This window comes from Myripristis murdjan, chromosome 17 (assembly GCF_902150065.1).
Source record: "Myripristis murdjan chromosome 17, fMyrMur1.1, whole genome shotgun sequence".
NCBI classification, from domain to species: domain Eukaryota; kingdom Metazoa; phylum Chordata; class Actinopteri; order Holocentriformes; family Holocentridae; genus Myripristis; species Myripristis murdjan.
This window is the reverse complement of record NC_043996.1, coordinates 30162637-30185052: the sequence shown is the minus strand read 5'-3', so window position 1 is coordinate 30185052 and position 22416 is coordinate 30162637. Positions and strand designations below refer to the sequence as shown.

The 22416-nt window shown below is 41.6% G+C and overlaps 1 protein-coding gene across 1 annotated transcript in view; it reads left to right on the top strand.

Annotated features, from left to right (window-relative positions):
* The window catches only part of myo10 (myosin X), a 178410-nt gene that overhangs the window by 65858 nt on the left and 90136 nt on the right, over positions 1 to 22416 (top strand). The window contains exon 3 of the mRNA XM_030073697.1: positions 2610 to 2768. Within this exon, the coding sequence (XP_029929557.1) occupies positions 2610 to 2768 (159 nt within the window). The remainder of the gene's footprint in view (positions 1 to 2609; positions 2769 to 22416) is intronic.

Genomic DNA, 22416 nt, shown 5'->3' with positions numbered 1-22416 from the left:
ATAGGCCGGCTTCCAGAGAACAACCCCGCCAGGCGATGACATAGCAGCGTTATTCAGGTCATTTTGCAACAAGGAATCCCACCTATCTGCCATATGTCATCTCTCTGGAAGGTACCGCAACATCCGAGCTGGGAGGATCCTCACCGGGCGCTGGACTCCGGTTTCTGTCCACAGCGGACCGGGACTCTCAAATGCACCGACTCACCGCTTTCCCGACAGAGCCAGCTGGATATTTCAAGCAAGACGAGGATGTCCAAATTGTGCTTGGTGACCTGCCAGAGAGCTTGGAACAGTAACTCACAGTATTAGCCATAATTCATCCACATTTGACTGCCGGCTGGTGTTAAATTCAGTCCCCGAGCTTCACCGCCGTGAATCCTGATCCGTTTTAATACTTAGCTTTTAGCGTTTTAGCTGCCACTCCTGTCCTGGATGTAAAAACAACAAGGAAGCAGGGATTCAAACACACTCCCGCTGACGGACAGGCTGATGAAGGGAGAAAACGTGTGACCTTTCAGTGACGGGACGGTCTCTCTAACTTAAGGCTTTCCTTTCACCTCGCTGGTAACAGGAGACGTTCGCTGTCACTCGGCACTTTCACCGCTGTAAATCATTCAGGTTAAAACGCTGGAGCCGTCACCTGCGTGAGGCTCGGTTACTTTACGATTCCTGCTTGTCCGCATTTCGACACCGAGGGCTAAATCAAATGAAAAATACGTGCCTCTGGACGGTCTGTCACTGGAGTTTGAGGCGTAGAAACGGGATCAAGGTGCTGGACATTAACAGTGACGTGCAAAAGGCTCCAAAGCTTGGCGAAACGGAAAGAAAATGAAAATGATTGCCAGCACTCTGGAACAGAAATGCATTCTTGGAATTAGATTAGATTATACTTAATTGTCAGAGGCACTGAAATGTGTCTTGCATCCCAGGATACGCTGTTCTCAGACAGGCACCATGCACATGAAATAACATTAACACACACAAATTAGAAATAACAAATCAACACCAGTGCACTTAAATGTCCTTCAGTGTCTGTCACCAATACTCCATCCTCCTCTTCCCCCAGTTATCCATCCATTTTTTAAATGAGCAGTTTGGAGATTTGTGAGAGAAATAAAGAAAACGTGCACCCTAAAATGATTTTTTTTACTATTAACTGCATGCCAGCCTTGTCCAAAACAACTCAAATGAATGGGATCATGTTCCTTGGAGGTCCAAAAATCACAAAAAATCCCCAAAAATGAGTCCTGTCGGCTTAAATTCGATGTGTTCTGACGTCCAAAACACCAGAATTTAATTTAAGTAAGGTAATTTTCAGAAACAGTGGGGTTTGCTCACACACACACACACTTGCTCACACACACTTAAGTAACGTAATTACTGTCACTGTGTGGCTGTGTGTCATGAATGCAGTGGCTTAACGCCGGTGTGCACAACTGGCTTTTCCTCCATTTTCACTGCTTGTTTGAAGATTTGAACTTTGGAGAGACAGAACAGGGTTCAGTCTCTCACTCACTCATTTTGTTCAGAGAAAAAAAAACAGAATTTTTTAGATTAAATTCACAAATCTGTGAGAAAAAAAAATTCTGAGATTATAAAGTCAGAAATTCACAAGAAAAAAGCTTTACCATGTGATTTAGTAACAAGGAAATCCTGCTGATTTTAGCCCAGAATCACAAGAGCCCACCTGATAACCAACCTGCAGACATTTCTGTCCACATCACAAGTTGAAGGACTTTTTCTCTCCACACAGGGACAAACGTCAGCTTTACCTCACCAGCTCCCTTTGAAAATAACTTGTCAGCTGTCGGTTTGCTGCCTATCATGTGAATTTAGCACGACACTGATAATGCAAAGTGCGCCTTGAATGCAACTTCAGTTCCGTGCAGTTCAGTTGTGGTAGATCCGCCCAGTGAAAAGCAGGAATCCGGTTTGCATCATCCTTTTGAACGAGCGACGGTCAAGGGTTTGATTTTACAAAAGTGACATCGTGCAAAGTCAAACTGATGGGATGTTTCCTGGACAGAACATGATAACGTCTTACATTCGGCGTATGTGTTAATGTGCAGAGTTTATTTGACAAATGAAACTTGAATGCGTTTTGGCTCCTTCTGGGTTCATTATAGGGACACATGAACATCTGCTACATCTGCTTCCAGGATGCTGTTCAGCACCGTCATGTTGGTCATGTGATCCAGGCCTTTAGACTAACGCTGCTCATGCACAGATTGTTAGTGATCCCATTTGCCAAGATGCAAAAGGCCAATCAGTCCTGTTTGTTTGGAGCTTTTTCGAGGAGAGCGGTGGTAGGCCGTGAATAATTTTTGAATATTGTGAAGGCTGCTGGGAGATCAGGCTCTTTGTCACGGGCCTATAAAAAGGCCGTGCGGTCTCGCGGTCTTGTCTCTGTCTATTTTGGACGGGCTGACGTGGTCACAACCAGGCCAAACTCCGCAGGAACGCTCAGTCTAAAATGATGATATGAAACTTGTGCTGCTGACTCGGGGCCGTCTGCAGGCCACAGCCAGGCAGAATCTAACCAACAAGGTGGATTCTTTTATTTCTCTAACCTCTGGACCTTTCCCTCTCTCTCTCTCTCTCTCTCTCAGGTGTACACCTACAAGCAGAATGCCCTGACCAGGCAGAAGGTGCAGCCCATGCACCAGAGCAGCATCAGAGGGGTGGAGGACATGGCGACGCTGGAGGACCTGCACGACGGGGCCATCATGCACAACCTGTTCCTGCGATACCGGCAGGGCAACATCTACGTAAGTCCAGACGCGACTCGCTCACGCTTTCAGAGGCCGTTCTCAAAACAGAACGTCGAGGTCAGCCGAGGACGGGCGAGTCAGACTGTCCCTCAGAGTCCTGACGCCCTCCAGCTCTGACGAGGGTTTTGTCTTTGTGGGGGAAAAGAAAGAAAAGGGGGCTTCACTTTACTTCATTTGGGGGAATAATTGACTTCCCCAACACCTCCAGTCCCTTCGGCGGGTTCTTCATTGCTGCACAGCCGAGCTTTTTTTTTCAAAACCCCAGAGCTTCATTTTAAATTCTAGCGGAGATCCCGAGGTTTCCAGAGATGCCAAATATGCCGTGCTGAATTACAGGGGAATGCGAGACATGGAGCTGTTTTCTGTTTGATGCGATGCTGCAGCTGTAAAACAGTGGAATCTGGGTTGCAGGCATGCAGTTACAAAGAAGTCTCTAACAAAAGTCTTCCACAGAGGTTTTTTTTTACATCAGATTTTCAGGGATTTCTATTATGTCCTCGTCTTCTTCAGTTTGATGAAGACGCTCTGGTTGTTGCGTCCCTGCTACACCACACCAGGTGATTTCACATTGTTTTCCAAAAGCCTGCCGTCCCCCGATCGAGAACACGCGATCCGACGTGCACGGCTCTGCAGGTTTAACGCCACACTACAGATCTAGATCACATGACGGAGATCACATGCTACGTTAGCGATTTCTGTGAAAAAAGAAAAACACCAAAAAGAAAAACACCAGCTTTATCCACTTTGCTGCTGTAATACGTGAAATTTCCCCACCGTGGGACTAATAAAGGAATATCTTATCTTATCTTATCTTATCTTATCTTATCTTATCTTATCTCAGCTTAGTGTGGATGGCACGGCAAAACAAAAAAAAAACAACAACAACAAGATGTGTTTTCATATTTACCTGATTTGATGTGACCTTAAACGCAGCCTTGCTTTCAGAGTGATGCTTTTGGGAAGGTTGCTTTTGAAATGTAACAGGTTAAAATGTTTAAAATGTAGCAATTTAATTACTTCATCAAAGTAATTAAGTAAAGCCTTCATTCATTCATTCAAACGTAACGTAACTCGTTACATTTTAATGAATGAATGAAGGCTTTATTTTGAACATGTGAAAAAAAACACAATGCAAAAACAATACAGAATAGTAGAAACAACAAAACATGTCCAAAAAGGAGTACAAAGAAGCGCATGCTTATTTAAATCCTACCCCTTCTCCACTACTCAGTAACTACTGTATCAGTTGACTTCCATACAGTTTATCCAAATTACATTTTTTTAAACCATATACCCATATACCCATAAACATGTTAACGTGTTGATTACTTTCTGAGGACTTAAACTGAGCAATAAAGCTGAAAAGTCCTAAAAACCTCAATTTAAAACTCATAAACTGTCAAACTGTTAGGAAAAGTTCCTCAACAGAACTTGAATTAAGATTAAGATTTTTAATTTTTAGATAGATAGATAGATAGATAGATAGATAGATAGATAGATAGATACTTTATTCATCCCGAAAGAAATTCGCAGTTTTTCAGCAGTATCCACAGATTACAGATTAAATAAATAAAAAATAAAGAATAAGTGTGCAAAAAACAATGTGCAAAAAAACGTGTGCATAGGTGTATAAAATGTGCATAGATGTGGGTCAATGTGCAAATTTAGAAGAAATATACAGTATACACAGAAGATAAATAGCAGTAACCAATATAAACACTATAAACAAGGAATATAAAAAACATAGAAATATGAACAATTTAAACAGCAGAACAAAACACATTTAAACAAATTTACAAATTTTGTTGTTTGTGATTTAAACAAATCACAAACAACAAGCAGGCCTCGATGTGGTTGGCTGATCTCAGGCCTGGCAAACCGGACGCTCACAGGAACAGGCGATTTGATTGGCCGATGCGTGAGAGGCGGGGCAAATTCAAACAGGAGAACCAATCAGAAACAACGATCAGACTTTGAGGTCACCCTGCCAGATGAGCGGGGCCGGTCTGGACGTAGAGTCGCTCCTGTTGAACTCAAATTTGTCCCAAAGTGTCGTCTGGAAATCTGCCACAAGACGACGTTCAGCTTTTTTATCAGCTTTTTATATATATATAATAATATATTCAGATGTAACCGCTTTGTATTGTGTTTTTCCTCTCAGTCAGCGTAACTCATGACAATCACATTTATTTTGTCGTCTTAATTACATGTAATTAGTTACTCCCCAACACTGATCATGACTGATGCTTTTTTTTTTTTTTTTTTTTTTTAAACGCTGTGCTTAGTGTTGAATAGTTTTCAAAGGCCAAAGGGTTATGGAGTTTGCTCTGCCTGTAAAACGTCCATGTAAACGTTGAGCTGAAGCAAAAACAAAGCTGGGCTTGTAAAGGTTTTCCTCGACAATAAGCGCATTATTCTCTCGAGCAGGGCTTCTCAAACGGCTTCGCGAAGAGCTGGAGGAACTCGCATCACATCTGACTTTTTTACCTCCTCTTATCGGCCTCACAGAAATGCTCCATCTGCTGTGTTTCCTTTACACGTGTGCAACCCAGACCTCTCGGGTGAATTGTTTCCTCATAATGAGCTGAAAACAGTCAAAATGAACTTAAACTGCAGCGATGACGACGAGGCTCGGCGTTCCAGCCTCCATCAGCAGGCTGTGCGGCAGAAACACGTGCGTTATGGCTGATTCACTGCTGAGACGTGCGGCTGTTTTTGCAGCTTTTACAAGTTTCTGAGGCTTTTTTTTTCCTTCCCCCCACAGCCTCCAGCCTCGGTTTGCAGGCGTCAGCTCGACCTTACGTGCCTTCAGCAGCCGGGTGTCGTCTCACTCCGCAGGCGCTCACGCCCAATTACACCGCCGCCGCTATCTGATTTTTTCTGTGCGTGGCTGCTCGCTCAGACGATATGATTGTGCCGCTGCAGCATGTAACTCATATCTGACTGCAGTGTGAGCCCATCGTGATGTCAGCGCGTGGAAAGAGGCTTCACTCCGCTGCTCGTTTCAACACGTTCCAGTCGCGGCATCGAGGCTTCTCATCAAACAACCCCGGCGCTTCAGCCGTTTGATGTTGTTTTTTTTTTTTTTCTGGATTAAATGATAAATCATGTCAGAGTGATGTCTTCAAACGTCTTCCTTAGTCTGACTGGCAGCCAAAAAACACAAAATATTAATTTGATAAAGATATGAGCAGACAGAAGGAAGACAGTCGCAGCATCTCAGTCATCTTAGAGAAGCAGACCATGTGGCAGATGTTTTTTTTGGGGTGGGGGTTTTACTTGATAAATGACCAAAATAAGTTAATTAATTTTCTGTTGATCGCCAAATCGACTAATCCTTGCAGCACTGGAGTGATTCAGAGATTAGCTGTTGTCATGGCAACGCTGACCAAGTCCAGTTTGGGTGTTCAGATGCAGCTTTTCTGGCAGCTTTTTGCCGTCCACACTGATCAGAAAACACCCGATCTGATGTTTTTTCTCCTCCCCATGTGAGGCGGAAAAATCAGAGTTGAGGGCGACCGCATGCTGCATCACACCAAAACACACTCCGACAGCCACCGTCGCTCCTTGACGCAGGTTTGTCACGGTACGCCGCCTTCTTTTTCAGACTCCAGATGTCACAGCAGCTCCCATGAATGGCTGAAGTTGCTCAATCATTACATAACACGTCGAGATAAGCGTCTGCACGCCGGCAGATAAGATGAGGGGAGATGGACGAAGCAGACAGGGTGCCTCCGCCGTGAGGCTGCGATTCAGGGAGACACGGCGGAGGTCACGTTCCCCCGGGCTGATCCGGACACGCCGACCTCCCGCCTCCCTGTTTTACACACCAACATGAGAGATTCTGTGCCGACTCGTCAGGCTCGTGAAATGCGGGGGATTACGCAGACGCTCCCTGTGGATATCTGTCGAAAAATGTTTGGCTTTCCGTCCCTGAAGTCCTCAAAGAACGGCAGAACCGGTTTAACAGCAAAGTGTGAATCTGAGTATGAAAGTGATGGAGTGGCGGCGTCAGAAACACAGGCGTGGACACGGAAAAAAGTAATTCTCAAGTCGATTAATGGGACAGCGGCTTCACATAGTGGCCTCCTTCACTTTTTTGAATTCAAAACAGACTCAGCTGAGGTTGTTTGCCAAAGGTCCACACACAAAATAATGAAAATAACCACCAAATTTACTGCAAATAGAAGACAGAATTGTCTTTTTTTTTTTTTTTCTTTAAATGAGTATTCAGCCCTCTGAGGCAGGACGTTGTAGAAGCAGCTTCGACAGCAGATTACAGCTTCGGGTCTTCTCAGGAACATCTGCATCAGCTCGGCACATCTGGATTTGGAGTTGTTTTTTTTTTGTTTTTTTTCTTCCTCATCTTTCCGTCGTCGGGTTGGATGGGATGTGAACGGTTTTGTCCCGGTCACTCCAGGACATTTTCCTCTCAAAGCTGCTTCGGGTTCGGCCTTCAGGTCAAAATCCCTGAGCTGTCAGACTGTAATTTGGCTCTATTCATTATTGCACGTTAGATAAATACTTCTTTTTCCTCCACATTATTTCCACTTCCACTCCTCGCCCTTTGCTTTTCAGTCTCTACCTTTGAAACCACCAGCGGATTGCCTTACCCAGTTAAAAAAACACACTCATGCTGTTGCATCAGGTCTCTATTTCCAGCCTCCACTGTGGTTGAGTCATGAACTATGTGAACTGTCATTTTAGATGCTGCTATTCTTCAATTTCCTGTGCCACATGGGATATAACTTTTTTTTTTTTTTTAGCCTGCCTGCCTCACATGAAACGTTATAGTCTGTTCCAGATGAAGGCTTTTATTCCAAAACACAAGAAATCTATAACTAAAATCCAAAGGTTTACTCAAGTTCACTGCTCTGTATTGTCGATAGCACACCTCATCCAAAGTGTAGAACAGATTCGGTTGATGGCAAAATGAAATCATACGGTGTCGTCGGTGATCATGTTGTTAGCGCAGGTGTCACATTTGGAAGCTGGAGTTCTTGTTTTGAGCTGAAACTCCGAGTGTTTGTGCAGGTGCACACGTGCAGGGAAAGTCAGGTGTCTTCACACGGCGGCTGAGATGTTCAAGCTCGGGATGGGCGCATCGATTCTGTGGTATTGATATATCGATACTCACGCGCTACTCATTTGGCATCAATTTCCTTAAACAAATATCGATACTAACAAATAAGAATTGGGGGTGCATGCATAACTTTCAGCTGTTTTCGATAGCTTCCTTCACTTCCTATGTGCCGAGACACCCCTGTGCCTGGCGGCGTATTGATCTGGCTCGTGTCACGGGACGGCCCGACAACACAGCCAGCAAGAGTGGCTCGAATGCGGGAGCCGGAGGAACACACAGAAAATAATGGCAGATCGGTCTTTTTTTCTTTTTTTTTTTGACAAGAAAAGTGCAAGAAAACAACAATAACAGTGAAAATGTGCAAATTTTTATTCATATTTAATTTATTTCATTCATATTTATGTTATTTATTTTAATTTTAGTTTTATTATGTATTGACCATTTGTCATGTAATTTGTCTTAAATGTAATAATATTTTGAATGAAAAAAATTGCCAATAAGAAATTATCGGTATCGGTGAAGATACAAGAAAAAGTATCGGTATCGTATCGAATCCTAAAAGTGTGGTATCGCCCGTCCCTAGTTCGAGCGTGTGCAGCGCCCCGACGCTCCAGAAGCCAAATGTAAATTGTGTTTGTTTGCACGGCTCGCCCTCTTCCCCCCAGTGTGTCTTCAGTCGAAATAAAAGGTGTTTGCCTCTCCGGCTGTTTCCACGGCGACACCGTCCACCAGGCGACGAAAGGCACAGACAATCAGAGGGTTTTTTTTCCGACACTGATAGCTGGACGTTTTAATTCTCCCTCCCTTTGAGACGAGGTGTTTGACCTGAGTCGGGTTTTTGTCGGGCAGCCAGCGACAGCACATCGCCAGGAGAGAGAGAGAGGGAGAGAGAGAGAGAGAGAGAGAAAGAGAGAGGATGAGGAGAGTTTGGGTTTGTTTGGTTTTGACGCTCGTTTTAGAGGCTGGTGTTGCAGCGGCCGCTCGCGGGGCTTTGGCTCGGGGACGATGGCGGCCGCGTCGTCCAAGCTGTGAGGCAGAACAGTTAAGAGCACGTTAGCTCTGCAGAGAAAACCACACGGGCAGCAGACCTAAAAATACTCACACACACACACACACACACACACACAGAGTGTTGTGGAAAAACACACATTTTCTCTCCGGGCTTCATTTCTTCTCTGTCGGAACATTCACACCATCTATTGTGGCGGTGACCTTTGACCTCTGTCCTCCTTGCTTATCCTCCTTATTCCAGTATCAAACTTATTGCACATTGCTCTGGTTAGTGAGTGCATGCAGTGCAACCTAAACAATAATGCTTTTTTTTTTTTTTTTTTTTTTTTTTAGCCCCGCCCTCCTCTGACTGACCACACCCACTGGAGTTAATAATATAATTGATTAATGATATATTATATAATAAAATCCAATTTAGGTGGAAAGACACAGACACAGATAATGATAATTCATAAAACATCCAATTTGAAAATTAATTGTTATTTTAAAGTTTAAAAAAAAACTTGCATATTGCAGTTTTAAATAGAGAATGCAATAATTTAGCGCTTCAGAATGAGACTGGAGCACTTCTTTTGTTGATATTGTGAATTGCATTTTATTATTGTGAATTGCACTCAGTTTTTCACCTGATGGTAAAATGATTTATAGTCTTTAAAGCCAATCAGTAAAAGATGCCATGTGACAGTGTAATGCATGAGCTGAAGTCATGTTTAAAACAAACAGTGAGCTCAGTGACGGCCCAACATGTGTGCAGCTGAATGTGGCCATCAGTGTAATATTTCATGGTTATGTTCTATAGGATTTATTGTTTGATGGTGCAGTATTTCTTTGCAGTTCTTCCTTGATAGACATTCTGAAGGATGATTTTCTAACTAATCTGCTGCTGTTTTCTTATCCTCATATATTTAATGGGCCTCTTGTGTGTCAGAAAGTGAGAGAAGGTCAAATATCATTAAAAAACAGAAAACAAGAGGAACTCACAAACTTATAAGACATGAAAGGATCTGAATAGGGCTAATTGATTCCAAAGGAAGACAGGATGATCTTTAAAAGTGACAAAAAAGTGGAAAAACCTCAAACTACTTAACAGGCATTTCTTTATTTTTTGCAAATTTTTTTTCTCTCCATTTGTTTTTATTAGCTGCTGTGTCACACAGTGAATCGCTAAGAGTTAGTTTAGTGGAATTGCCTGTTCACTGCAGACTAACCTGACTTCTCCTGCTGTGGTAAACCCCGCCCACCTACAACATATAACCGAGCGCTGCAGGATTATTTCGACCCAGTTTCACATTTGGTCCTGTGCTCAGTCGGTTTGCCAGCGCCCGCTTCACCAAAACCTCGCCTCTAATTTTCCCTCTTTGCAGCTTTCAGCCCAAAAAAAAAACAAAAAAAAAAACAACAACCGTCAGAGGGGAGAGGACGGCGCTGCTGTGATTGGATAATTTCGACCATACGGGAGCATTCAGATGTGATTAAAGTAACAAGATGGCATTTGTCGGAGGTTAGCGCGGCTGAGGCGTGCCCAGAGCACAAGGCGGCCTTGTCTCACTGCAGGGAGCAGAGAGCGCCGGCTCAGGTTTGATCAGAAAACAAGACGAAGAGCCATCCTCTCTGCACGCTGATCATGTGATGAATACAACAATGTACTGCAGTAAACACAACAAATACAACAAGGTACTGCAGTGAAGACACCAAACACAACAACATACTTTAGGAGACACAACAATATACTGCAGTAAAATTCACAAACATATCAATATACTGCAGTAAACACAACAAATACAACAATATACTGCAGTGAATACACCAAACACAACAACATACTGTAGGAGACACAACAATATACTGCAGTAAATATCACAAACACAACAATATACTGCCTTAAACACAACAAATACAACAGTATACTGCAGTGAATACTACAAATACAACAACATACTGTAGGAGACACAACAATATACTGCAGTAAATATCACAAACACATCAATATACTGTAGTGAATACTACAAATTTAACAATATACTGTAGGAGACATTCATTCATTCATTCATTCATTCATTCATTCATTCATTCATTGTTATTTATTCCGTTCATGAAAATGCACAGTAATGAAGTTAGTACAAAAAAAAAATTCACAACACATATTTCAAATTGATGCTTTTCATGATTAGAAAGGAGCAGAGAGAAGAATATAATTCTTATTTTTGTCTGCCCCTTACTTGAACACAAGAAATCCTAGATGGGCCGTCATCTACCATAACAACCTACCTACCATAACAATGTACTGCAGTAAATATCACAAACACATCGATATACTGCAATGAAAACAACAAATACAGCAATGTACTACAGTGAATACCACAAACACACCAATGTACTCCAGTGAAAACAACAAATACAACAATATGCTGTGCTAAATACAACACATACATCAATATACTGCAGTAAATATAACAAACACACCAATATACTTTGGTAAATACAACAAACAGAACAATATATTACTAATATATACTACTAATATGAACAACAACAACAACAACAACAACAACAATAATGATGATGATGATGATGATGATATCTGTATTGCTAAAGCGTTTTTTTGTCAGAAGTCTGACCTCATGTCTGCCGGAGTTTTTATTTCAAATCCAGAAAAACAAAAAGAAAAACAACAGATTTTTTTTTTTTTTTTTTTTTTTTTTTTATTGAAAAGCTCCCATCGTTCCTCCACAGCAGGAACGAGTGTGCAGTAAAATGTGGAGTGAATCATGGAGGCTGACCAGCAGGAACTCATTAACCGTCACTGAGCTCCGATGAAGCGCCGACACGCACCACTCGCCGTGTCACCGCTTCAAAACAACAGCACGCACGCTTAAAGGAGCAGTCCCAACATTTTGGGCAAGATCACAGACTTCCCCAGACTGAGACGAGATGTTGGACACTATGTCCACCTCTGGACGACCACTGGTTCAGCTCCTATGGGTTAGCATCTCCTGTTAGCTTAGCATAAAGACTTGAAGTCAATGGGAGTCGTTAGCCTGGCTCCGTCAAAGTGAAAAAATAAACCTCCCAGCAGCTCTGAAGCCGTCTGATTCACACAGTGGATCATGTGGATTTGAAATAAAATGTCTTGGAATATTTTTTAAATAATGAGAGTCATTTTAGCAGAAATCAGATGGTGGCGCTGTAACCTCTGAACACATTTATCCCTCCGTCTATCGCTGTGATCTGCCACTAATGAACTTCTTCTACAACTCCAAGCTGTGTATTTCAGATCCACATGATCCTAGATAGATAGATAGATAGATAGATAGATAGATAGATAGATAGATACTTTATTCATCCCGAAGGAAATTCACAGTTTTCAGCAGTATCCACAGATTACAAGATTAAATAAATAAAAAAAAAAATAAAGAATAAAATATGACACTAGAGATCTAAGTACACAATGTGCAAAAAAAAAAGTGTGCGTAGATGTAAACAATGTGCATAGATGTAGGCAGATGTGCAAATTTAGAAAGAAATTTACAGTGTAAACAGATGATAAATAGCAGCAAGCAATATAAACACTATAAACAAGGAATATATAAAAAATAGAAATAGAAACATGAACAATTTAAACAGCAGTGTGTACATCAGACAACTTTGGAGTTGTTGTAAGTTTTATATTTTCCACTTTGACGGAGCCAGGCTAACGACTCCCATAGATTTCAAGTCTTTATGCTAAGCTAACACAAAATGCTACCCAGAGGGACTGAACCACTCGGCGTCCAGAGGTGGAAACGGTGTCCAACATCTGGTCTCAGGCTGGGGATTTTTCCCAAAACATTGCACTTTTCCTTTAACCAGTCAGTTTTTCAAAATCCCACATCAGCTGAGCTGTGTTTCGTGCGGGCGGTCGTGTAAACAAAGTGTCACGGGTTCAGTCCCCGCGGAGGCCGACGAGCGTCCGGACGAAGACGCTGAGCTCTGATCAGAAGCCGCTCCGCCGCCAGGCTCCCCAATCCTCATCAGCTCTCATGTCGTGCAGGACGTTGACTTCATTCCTAGGAAGAAAAAAAAAGTGAAGCAGACCCACTTGGGCGGGATGGGGGGGCGGCGGGGGGGCAGTGTGTTTCTGGAAGGTGTCTGGTGGACGTGGCAGTAAACACTCGTGTCCTCCAGCCGAGCCTCACAGATATCAGGCAGGAACGCAGCAGCTCCTCGTGTCGTGACTCTGCTCGCTGTTAAACCCCTGAATTACTTTTTTAAAAATATTTCTTCTACCTTCTTCTCATCATGACAAACCAAACAATTTAAAACATGTCAGTGACTCTTTTATCTCTAAATCCCCATTGAAACACTCTCATACTGGAAATATACACAAAAAAAAGTAGTGATTCATGCTTTCGGCTCATCAAATGAATCTTTTCCTCCGTGACATGAGGACTGTAGCTTTGTGATCAGCAGACCTGTACATTGTTTATGGAGAGAAGAATATGTGTTATTTTTATGAATGAACACGTGTAGAACGCAGCGTTTCCAGGCAGCGTGTCTGGATGTGATGTTGAGTTTGCACGCTGCATGTGGAACAGAAACTAAAACTGCAAAAACTACAGAAACTAACTAACTAAAAAAATAAACAACAAAAACATGAAACACATCACTTCCTGTGCAGCAGAGGACAGATAAATATTTATTTATTTATTTAATATTTATTTGACAGGGGCGATACATACAACATTGCCACAAAAAAGGGAAAATGTGATGTATATAAGACGTCTAGCTTCAGCTAATTTGCAGTCTTTGTCCCTGGTCAGGCTTTTAGAATACAATGAGATATACTGAATACAGAAAAAAAACAATAAATCAATAAATAAATGATACAAATGCAGTGAATAATACAATAGATAAATAAACACAATTGCAGTTGTCAATTACAGATAAAAACATGAGTTGAATTTACATTAAACATTATGAAAGTGCTATTATGTTGATAATGGCTTAGTAGGAAATTAATGTTCACATTTCTGCTGCTGCTTGAGCCAATGAGCTTATCAATATTGATAAGCAGAGAGCAGAAAAGCCGATTTCTTCCTTTGAAAGTTGCAGATTATTAAATGCAGTTATTCATGCAGTGTGTGTGTGTGTGTGTGTGTGTGCGTGATGGGCTCATGTTCTGAGTCAGACACACGTCAGCGAGGGGCCCGCTGCTGTCAGAGCCGCTCAGGGGCCCCCAGATTCCTCAGTGCACCCCTGCGGCCTCCGGGAAAATTAATGAAGGACAAACTAACGAGCCGCCTGTGAGATCCGTCGCCTGCGTCTGCACAAACTCACCGTCCTCCGTTTGCCTCGGCCTCTCGGTCCTCTGAAGCCCCTCCCTCCTGCGTGCACTTTTATTTTTTTTAGTTGTTGTTTTATTCATTTATCCTGTAAAAGCAGCAAACTGTCTGATTCCAGCTCCACGTCTCCTCTGCTCTCTAACGGAGCAATCCAATCCAATCCACTTTATTTATAGAGCACATTTCAAAAACATAAAAAGTTTATCAAAGTGCTGCACAGTCATTTACAATAAAAGACACAATGGTTAAGAAAATGAGGATTAAAAAGAGGATACAGATAAAAACAGGTTTAAAATAAGATAAGAGTCATACAACAGATTAAAAGAAAGAAAGAAAGAAAGAAAGAAAGAAAGAGAAAGAAAGAAAGAAAGAAAGAAAGAAAGAAAGATTTACAAGAAAATCACCTGGAAATTAGCTAAAAAAAAATAAAAAAAAAAAAAAACAAGAAAAATAAATAAATATGTAAATAAATAAATAGATAAATAAAATAAAATAAAATAAAATGAATAATGAAAAAAAGGAAAATTTGGGAAAATGTCCATAAAGCCATGATTCTGATTATTATAGTCACATATTTAATATTCTGTTTTAGAAAAATAAAATCTCGTCTTCTTTGTTTTTTGTTGATTTCTTAATTTCCTTTTTTTTCCCACATTTTTGGGTCATTTTCTTGTTTAGCTTCTCGTGTTTCATGTGTTTGGCAGAAATGAAACGAAGCTGCTCAGGTGTCACAGGGTTAATCTCTCACACTGTTTCGGCGTGCGTCACGGACATCTCACACACACACACACACACACACACACACACACACACACACACGTCAGCACCTAATGTGAAAAACAACAAAACAGGATAAAAGAACAAGGAATATCAGAGAGAATTTAAATAAATAAATTAGTTTTGAAAAAAAAAAAAAGTAGAAAATGCAGACTGAGGTTTGTTCTCAGCTAATTAGCTTAGCATTAGCATCACATAGTGGGGACTACCCAGAGGACTGCTGTGTGTGTGTGTGTGTGTGTGTGTGTGTGTGTGTGTGTGTCAGTCTGTAGCTTTGGGCTCTTTGATTGTAACCAGCTGTGCTGTCGACTGGTTGCCTCACTCGTCTCCTCTGCAGATTCCAGTGCAAGCACACACACACACACACACACACACACACACACACACACACACACACATTCTCTTTCTCTCTACCTCTTTCTATCACACACTCCATCTTTTTCGTCTGTTTTGTCTGCGCCCCTTCTCTTTTTCTCTCAATCGCCCACTTTCCCTGAACGCCCCCCTCGCTCTCTTTACACACACACACACACATGCACACACACACACACACACGCACACACACACACACACACACACACACACACACACACACACACACACACACACACAAAGACATGGACATTCTCTGGACATTCCATTTTAAGCGCCCCAGCTCTCTCTCTCTCTTCCTCTCTCTCTCTCTCTCTCTCTCTCTCTCTCTCTCTCTCTCTCTCTCTCGTTCGCCCAGTGGGGGGTCGGTCAGATTGAGAACTTTTTTTTTTCTCCCGTCTCGGGTGCAATGAGTTTATTTGCCTTTGTGTGTCTTTGTATTAGTGTGTGTGTGTGTGTGTGTGTGTGTGTAGAATGAAGGCAGCTGTTGGACTCTTTGCCTGTACCAGTGGGATTCTGTATGTGTGTCAGGTGTGTGTGTGTGTGTGTGTGTGTGTCCATACCTATATATATATATACATACATATGACTTCACTCAGTGGCAGGAAATTCTTTCTCTTGGAAACCGTCTCCACGTCTGCGCACGGAGCCACGGGCGCGTTGGTTGCCACGACGACGAAGCTCGTTATTTTCGTCGACACAGACAGACGCGACTGACGACTTTTACTCCTCAAAGCTGGAACCCAAACGAATATTCAGCACAGAGCGGCTTTAGTGTGTGTGTGTGTGTGTTCAAATCAACGCTGTGCGCCCATTTTTACGCATACGGTTGCCATGGTGCCAGGCGAGTTTCCGCGACACGTTACCGAGTCACCAACATGAAGCAAACCTGCAATCAGCGAATGGCTTTGTGCCTCTAACACACAGCGGCTCTGCGGTCGGGGTCGCTGTAAAACTGTTTGTTTTTAATAAGCAGCTGTAAAAAAGAATCGTGTGTTTCTGTTTGCCCTTTGACCTTTGAAACCCTTTGAGCATTCATTCATTCATTCATTCATTCATTCATTTGATTTCTTTCAAAAACACGGGGGAAAACGGCAGTGAGCCGCTTAGCAAGACATTAGTAAAAGAAAATGACCTGGAAATTACCTAAAAAATTTAAGAAAATTTAAAAAAAAAAAAAAAAAAAAAGAAAGAATATGACCTGAAAATTACAAAAAAAAGAGAGAAAATTATTAGAAATAATCCAAAAAATTAGGCAATAAAACTTATATTATAAGATATAAATAAAACTTATATTATAAGATATAAATAAATATATGAATACATATATTTTATAACATATTTATTTATAAATAAATAAATATGTTAAATATGTTATTATATTACAGGAAAAAAATACTTCCTTTTTAAGCAAATATTCTGTCCATTTTTTTTTTTTTTTAAATCTCCAGGACTAATTTTTTTTCTTGCAAATCTTCAGGTCGTTTCTTGTTATGTGGCTCACTGCCGTTTTTTTCCCTTTTTGTGTTTTGTGTTTAAGAAATCGAGCCGCTCTGCGTCAAAAACTCACAAAACGCTGTGACGCTCGTCCAAACGGTCCAAAAGTGTGAGGAGCCGAGCCTCTGCTGCTGTCCCGGGCTGACTGAGTGACAGCTATCACACACACACACACACACACACACACACACAGCAGATAAACCAGGGTCAAAAATCCTTCAAAGTTTGAGAATTTGAGTTTAAATCTTCAGACTGTTTCAGAGCGAATGAGCGGCTCTGATTTTTCTCTCTGAAGCACAACACGTTTTATTTTGAAAAGGTGTCTTCATGGTATGTAGTGGGGGTGTGAGGAGGCACCACTATTTATATTTATATTTGTATTTATTTTGGGGCAAAATAATTCAGATTCGGACTCAGGGGGAAAAAAAAGTGGACGTGGCTTAAACTGGAAGTACTTGATTATTTTTTTTAATCCTTGGATTTAAACCACAAATAAATATAAATATCGCTGAAATTCCTGCTTATTACAACAGTAAAGGTATAGGAAACCCACTCTAACGACTATGTATTGTGCAAATCAAAAGAAATATAATATCATTCACATTGTTTTTGTGCAGCGTGACTCTTATTGTGTAGTGTTTTGGTCTGTGTCCATGTGCTACACAGTTAACACCACTTCAAATTAAAAGGCTGGATAAAGCAGAATTGCTCCTCACAGGTAAACTCAGATTATGAAGAAATCGCATGACTTATTAAAAGACGAACTTAAAGGAAAAATGTTGGGACGGGGGATTTATTTTTTATTCAGCAGAAAGACGTTATTCGTTACTCGCCGAGGGTTCGAGGACGCCGATTCAGGTGCGTCTCTCGTCTGTAGGTGATAATTAGCAAGTAACATGTTTGAAATCTCTTGAAAATGACAAATTGAATATTTCAAGTCCATCAGGTCATGAAAGTGAAACCAGGGTCGCCTCTGACTGTCGTGGAGTTTCATGAAATCCTAAGACGGAGCGAACACGTGACACCTGAACGCAACTTCAGGGATTTTTCTGGGGAAAACAATAGGGCCGAAGACGCCTTTGAGACTGTATTTGAGCGTGGATTTTAGCGCGTTCCTCTCAGAAAAATGTCCCAGATAAAGTTTGCGGCTGAAATTCATGTGACAGAATGTGAGAGTCGCTCAGCTGATCGGAGCGTGACAGACGTCAGGAGGGACTTTCATCTCCACGCTCATTAAATTAGAGCTGATGTCTGGTTTGGGAATGAAGCTTCACACACACACACACACACACACACACACACACACACACACACACACACACACTCATTCACATTCTCTTAGTCAGCCTGAAACACAAACCCAGTTTAGTGCTTATTAAAAACAGAATGTGTGCACTGTGTGTGTGTGTGTGTGTGTGTGTGTGTGTGTGTGTGTGTGTGTGTGTGTGTGTGTGTGTGTGCGTGCGCCCCGGCTGATCCTCAGAGCAGCCACAGTCTTGATTACTGTCAGATGTGCAGAGGCGGCCTCTCAGCCAATGGAGCGTCACGCTCCGCTGAAGCCTCCTGTGATGTCACTTCCTGTGGCTCCGGAGCGTGCCGGCGCCCGGGGCTGATGTCACTTCCTGTGAGAGCGAAGCTGCACCGAAGGTCGTTTTTGAAATAAATGTGAGTCAAACAGAGGCAGAAGTGATGTGAAGGAGCATTTTTTAAACTTTTTCTACCTTTTTTTTTTTTTTTGGATTTGGCGTTTGATTGAAGCCATAAGTGCAACGCTGCCTTCATGTGCTGTTGGGAAAGTTCGACATTCGGGCGTTTAGAGGCGGCTGCTGAACAGTGATGCGTTCATGTGCTGTTTTCTCGTCCTCCTTCATAAAAATGAGCCCACAGGTCTTTTGTTCAAGCAGTTTATTACCACCTGGAGTTATGTTTCAAAGTGAAGCGGCCTCTTTTCATTTTAGTATCAATAAAATCACCAGCAGAGTCATTTTGAGACATGATTATAATCTTTATAAAGAAGCTAGACCATCGCAGAGCAGCGTCTGTCAGCCTCCGCTCTGCGTTTTCTCTCCAGCTTCAGTCGTCTAGCTGTCGACCTTTGACCTCATGTCGGCCTGGTCTGGCGAGTTGCAGAGGTCGTCTCTGATTGGCTGCCTGTTCCGTTTTTGTGAGCTTCTTGTCCTAAAAAAACTGATCGATCAGCTTCTTCAGCTTCAGTGTTTTGCAGCCACGCTCTGCGACAGAAACTAAACTGCTGTGTTGTTTTGTTCGGTATCACACAGAGTGACATGTATCTGTCTGAACGGCACTTTTTCTTCCTCTGGCTCTTCAACAACAAACATAGAAAAGAGCGGAAAGCAACGGGGCTCATGTCTTCTTTGGGCAAATTGAATCGTAGGCAACTGGACTTGTATTTGTCTTAGGAAGACGTTTCGCCTCTTATCTAACCAGTACCAGTACTTGACCATTAATGGTCAAATGAAACCAGTGCCTGCATGAACACACCCATTTGGCATTTGGGTGGACACTCCCCCAGAGGTTAAATACCTGGACCTTACCCCACTGTCTTGGTCAGACTAGTGCGGACTAGAAAGACCGATGCGTACGAACCGATGAAGCCCCTTGGATAAGAGGCGAAACGTCTTCCTAAGACAAATACAAGTCCAGTTGCCTACGATTCAATTTGCCCAAAGAGAACGATGACCTGGATAAATGAGAATATCCATAGACAACGGGGCTCATGGGAAATTTGCTCTTAAATTCAAGAGTCAAAACGCTTCATGTTCTGTGAAGAGTTTCACTGAACAAACCGAACAAACGGAAAGACACAGACGTCAGGAGTTTGGAGAAAGAGTGACTCTGCTGCTTTACTGCAACCTCATTATTGCATATTAACATGTTTCATCATGATATTGAACTTCCATGTTGTTGATTTTATTCTCAGTTATCTGATTTTCTCCGTCTCTCTCGTCATCTGTGATACCTGAAACATCCGACACATCGCTCCTGTCAGGGAAAAAAACCCTCCTCGGTTTCATCGTTTTCCTCAGATGGGAAGTTTCCGGGCTTAATTACGTGCTGAGTGAGAGGCATGACTATTTTATTATTTCAGAAAGTCACGGGCGTCAGGGAGAACCGGAGCGTTTCTCTTCTTGCCCGTTGAACAAAGCGAGTTCTGCAGATGTGGGGTTTCCGTCCGTCAGCAGCGATATAAAACACAAACTCCGGATCAGGATCGTTTTAATCGCCAAGGATAATAAATGTGCAGGAATTTGTCTCAGTGACACAGAAACGGCGCTCGTCCCTCCTCTCTTACATTTCCTGCCGTCACTCAGGCCGGTTGGCGAGGGCCTGCCTCTGATCCTCCTGTGTTTTCTCTGTTTTTTTTTTTTTTCTCCTCCATCTGGACTTCATTTCCCTCTCGGTGCGTTCCTCCGGCTCTGTGTGGGAGCTCGGGTCCGACGGCCCGCCGCTGCTCTGCGCTTTCACCGCCGGACGCCGCAGAGCAGCACTGAAACACACAGGATCCTGCACGCTTTCTTTTTTTTTTTTTTTCTTAAAAGTGACATTATATGATGGTCTGACCCCGATATGAACCTGGACACACACACACACACACACACACACACACACCTCAGTATCTTAGGCTGCGTCCACACTGCCTCGAGGGGTAATACTTTATAATAACCATCATTAATAAATGATAAATTGATTTAATTAAACTTTAGTTAATCGTAACAGTTAACAAACAGGTTAGTTATTACACAGTATACTATGTATGAACAGATTATTGTTGCAGACATTACAACATTTTTTTGTACTGTATTAGGTATTTGTTAATAATTACCTCATGTTTTGTAACGTTTAAGAATTCATTTGTTAAAAAACTACAAACATCACATAGATACATGCACCAGATACTTATAACACTTTGTTAATGGGTAATAACTGGTTTGTATATCTATATTCCCATCTATAAACATCATAAACATAATTTTGATGGCTACTGATGATTATAGTGCCTTGTTAAATGGATAATAGGTCACCTTTTTTTATAAACTATCTGTAAACATTATTTTATAAAGTTATATAGTTACAATAATTACTAAACAAATAAAGCCATAAGAGGCGATTCCAGGATTCAGGTTGACACAGACCTCTCAGCAGCTTAATTAAAAATATTTAAGAAAAAAAATCCAACTTCATAATAGCTGTTAATACTTTGTTTATAGTTTATGTGTTATTAAATAAATATCTGGTCCATCTATCTATGTTCTACAAATGGTTTCTTAAAGGTTTACAAGTTATTTGATAATTTTTTACAGATACTTATTATAGTAGATAAATGTGTGTAACAATAAACTGTTAATGAATAGTTTACTATGTAATAAGTGATCATCAGTAATTATCATGTCAGTGATTGTTAAGTGAAAATAACTATTACTTAAGGTTTAATTAGCCATCAAATGACCTAATGATGTAGATTTTCTTCACAAAAATGTTAAGGATCGGGCACCAACACACTCATAAGCCAGCCGGGGTTAGGCTTCGTTTGATTGGAAAGTTGGCCAATAACGGACAGACGGCTGATCCAATCACCTGCCAGGTATTCAGGTGGAGGTGAAGCTCTTCTGTGCACACAGACACCTTCAGGTTCAGGTACTCAGGTGTTTTAGGTCACCAGAAATTCAGTTTTTGGAAAATGGTGTCAGATGCAGACCTCACGCAGGCGCCACTCTGATCATGCGGCTATTTTCACCTCCTCCTCCTCCTCCTCCTCCTCCTCCTCCTCCTCCTCCTCCTCTTCCTCCTCCTCCTCTGTCCATATGAACCTCTCAGCCTCATTTTGATCATTCCTCTTCCTTTCCCATCGGTTTTGGACGTTGTTGAGGCGTCTCGAAGCCGATGTCCTCTTGCATTTGTCATTAAACTCTGCACAAGCTCCTCTGCACATGCTCAGATCGCCAAGACGGATGTGTTTTTGTGTTCTCAGCTTCTACGTTTAGTACTAAAGTCTTAACCAACGTTATCCGTTAACGTTAACCAGCATGTTTTATACTTGTTGGTTTTGTTGCACTATTTTTATATGGTTTTATGGTTTTATGGTTTTATCTTTTTCTGTCTTAGGAGAATGAGCTGTTCTCCTTTCTTGTATCATTGTAATTTATTTCATGCAATACAGTTTCAGCAAGTTCAATATCAGTGTTATGGACTTATGCACTTTATGCACTTTAGTGGGGTGGTGCAATATATGGTACATAGTGTTGAAGTTAGGCACTGACTCATGTGTATGTGTCTTCTTTCACTGCAAAAACTCAAAATCTTACCAAGATTATTTGTCTTATTTCAAGTCAAAAATGTCTTATTTCTAGTCAAAATATCTCATTGCACTTAAAATAAGACATGATCACCTCAGAAGTAACTTGTTTTTAGACAATTGTCTCTTGTTTCAAGTGAAAATTTGCTTGAAACAAGTGAAAATTTGCTTGTTTCATTGGCAAAATTTGTTTCTTGTTTCTAGCTAATTTTCACTTATTTCAAGTGAATTTTCATTTTTTTCCACTGGCAAATTTTGCCAATGAAACAA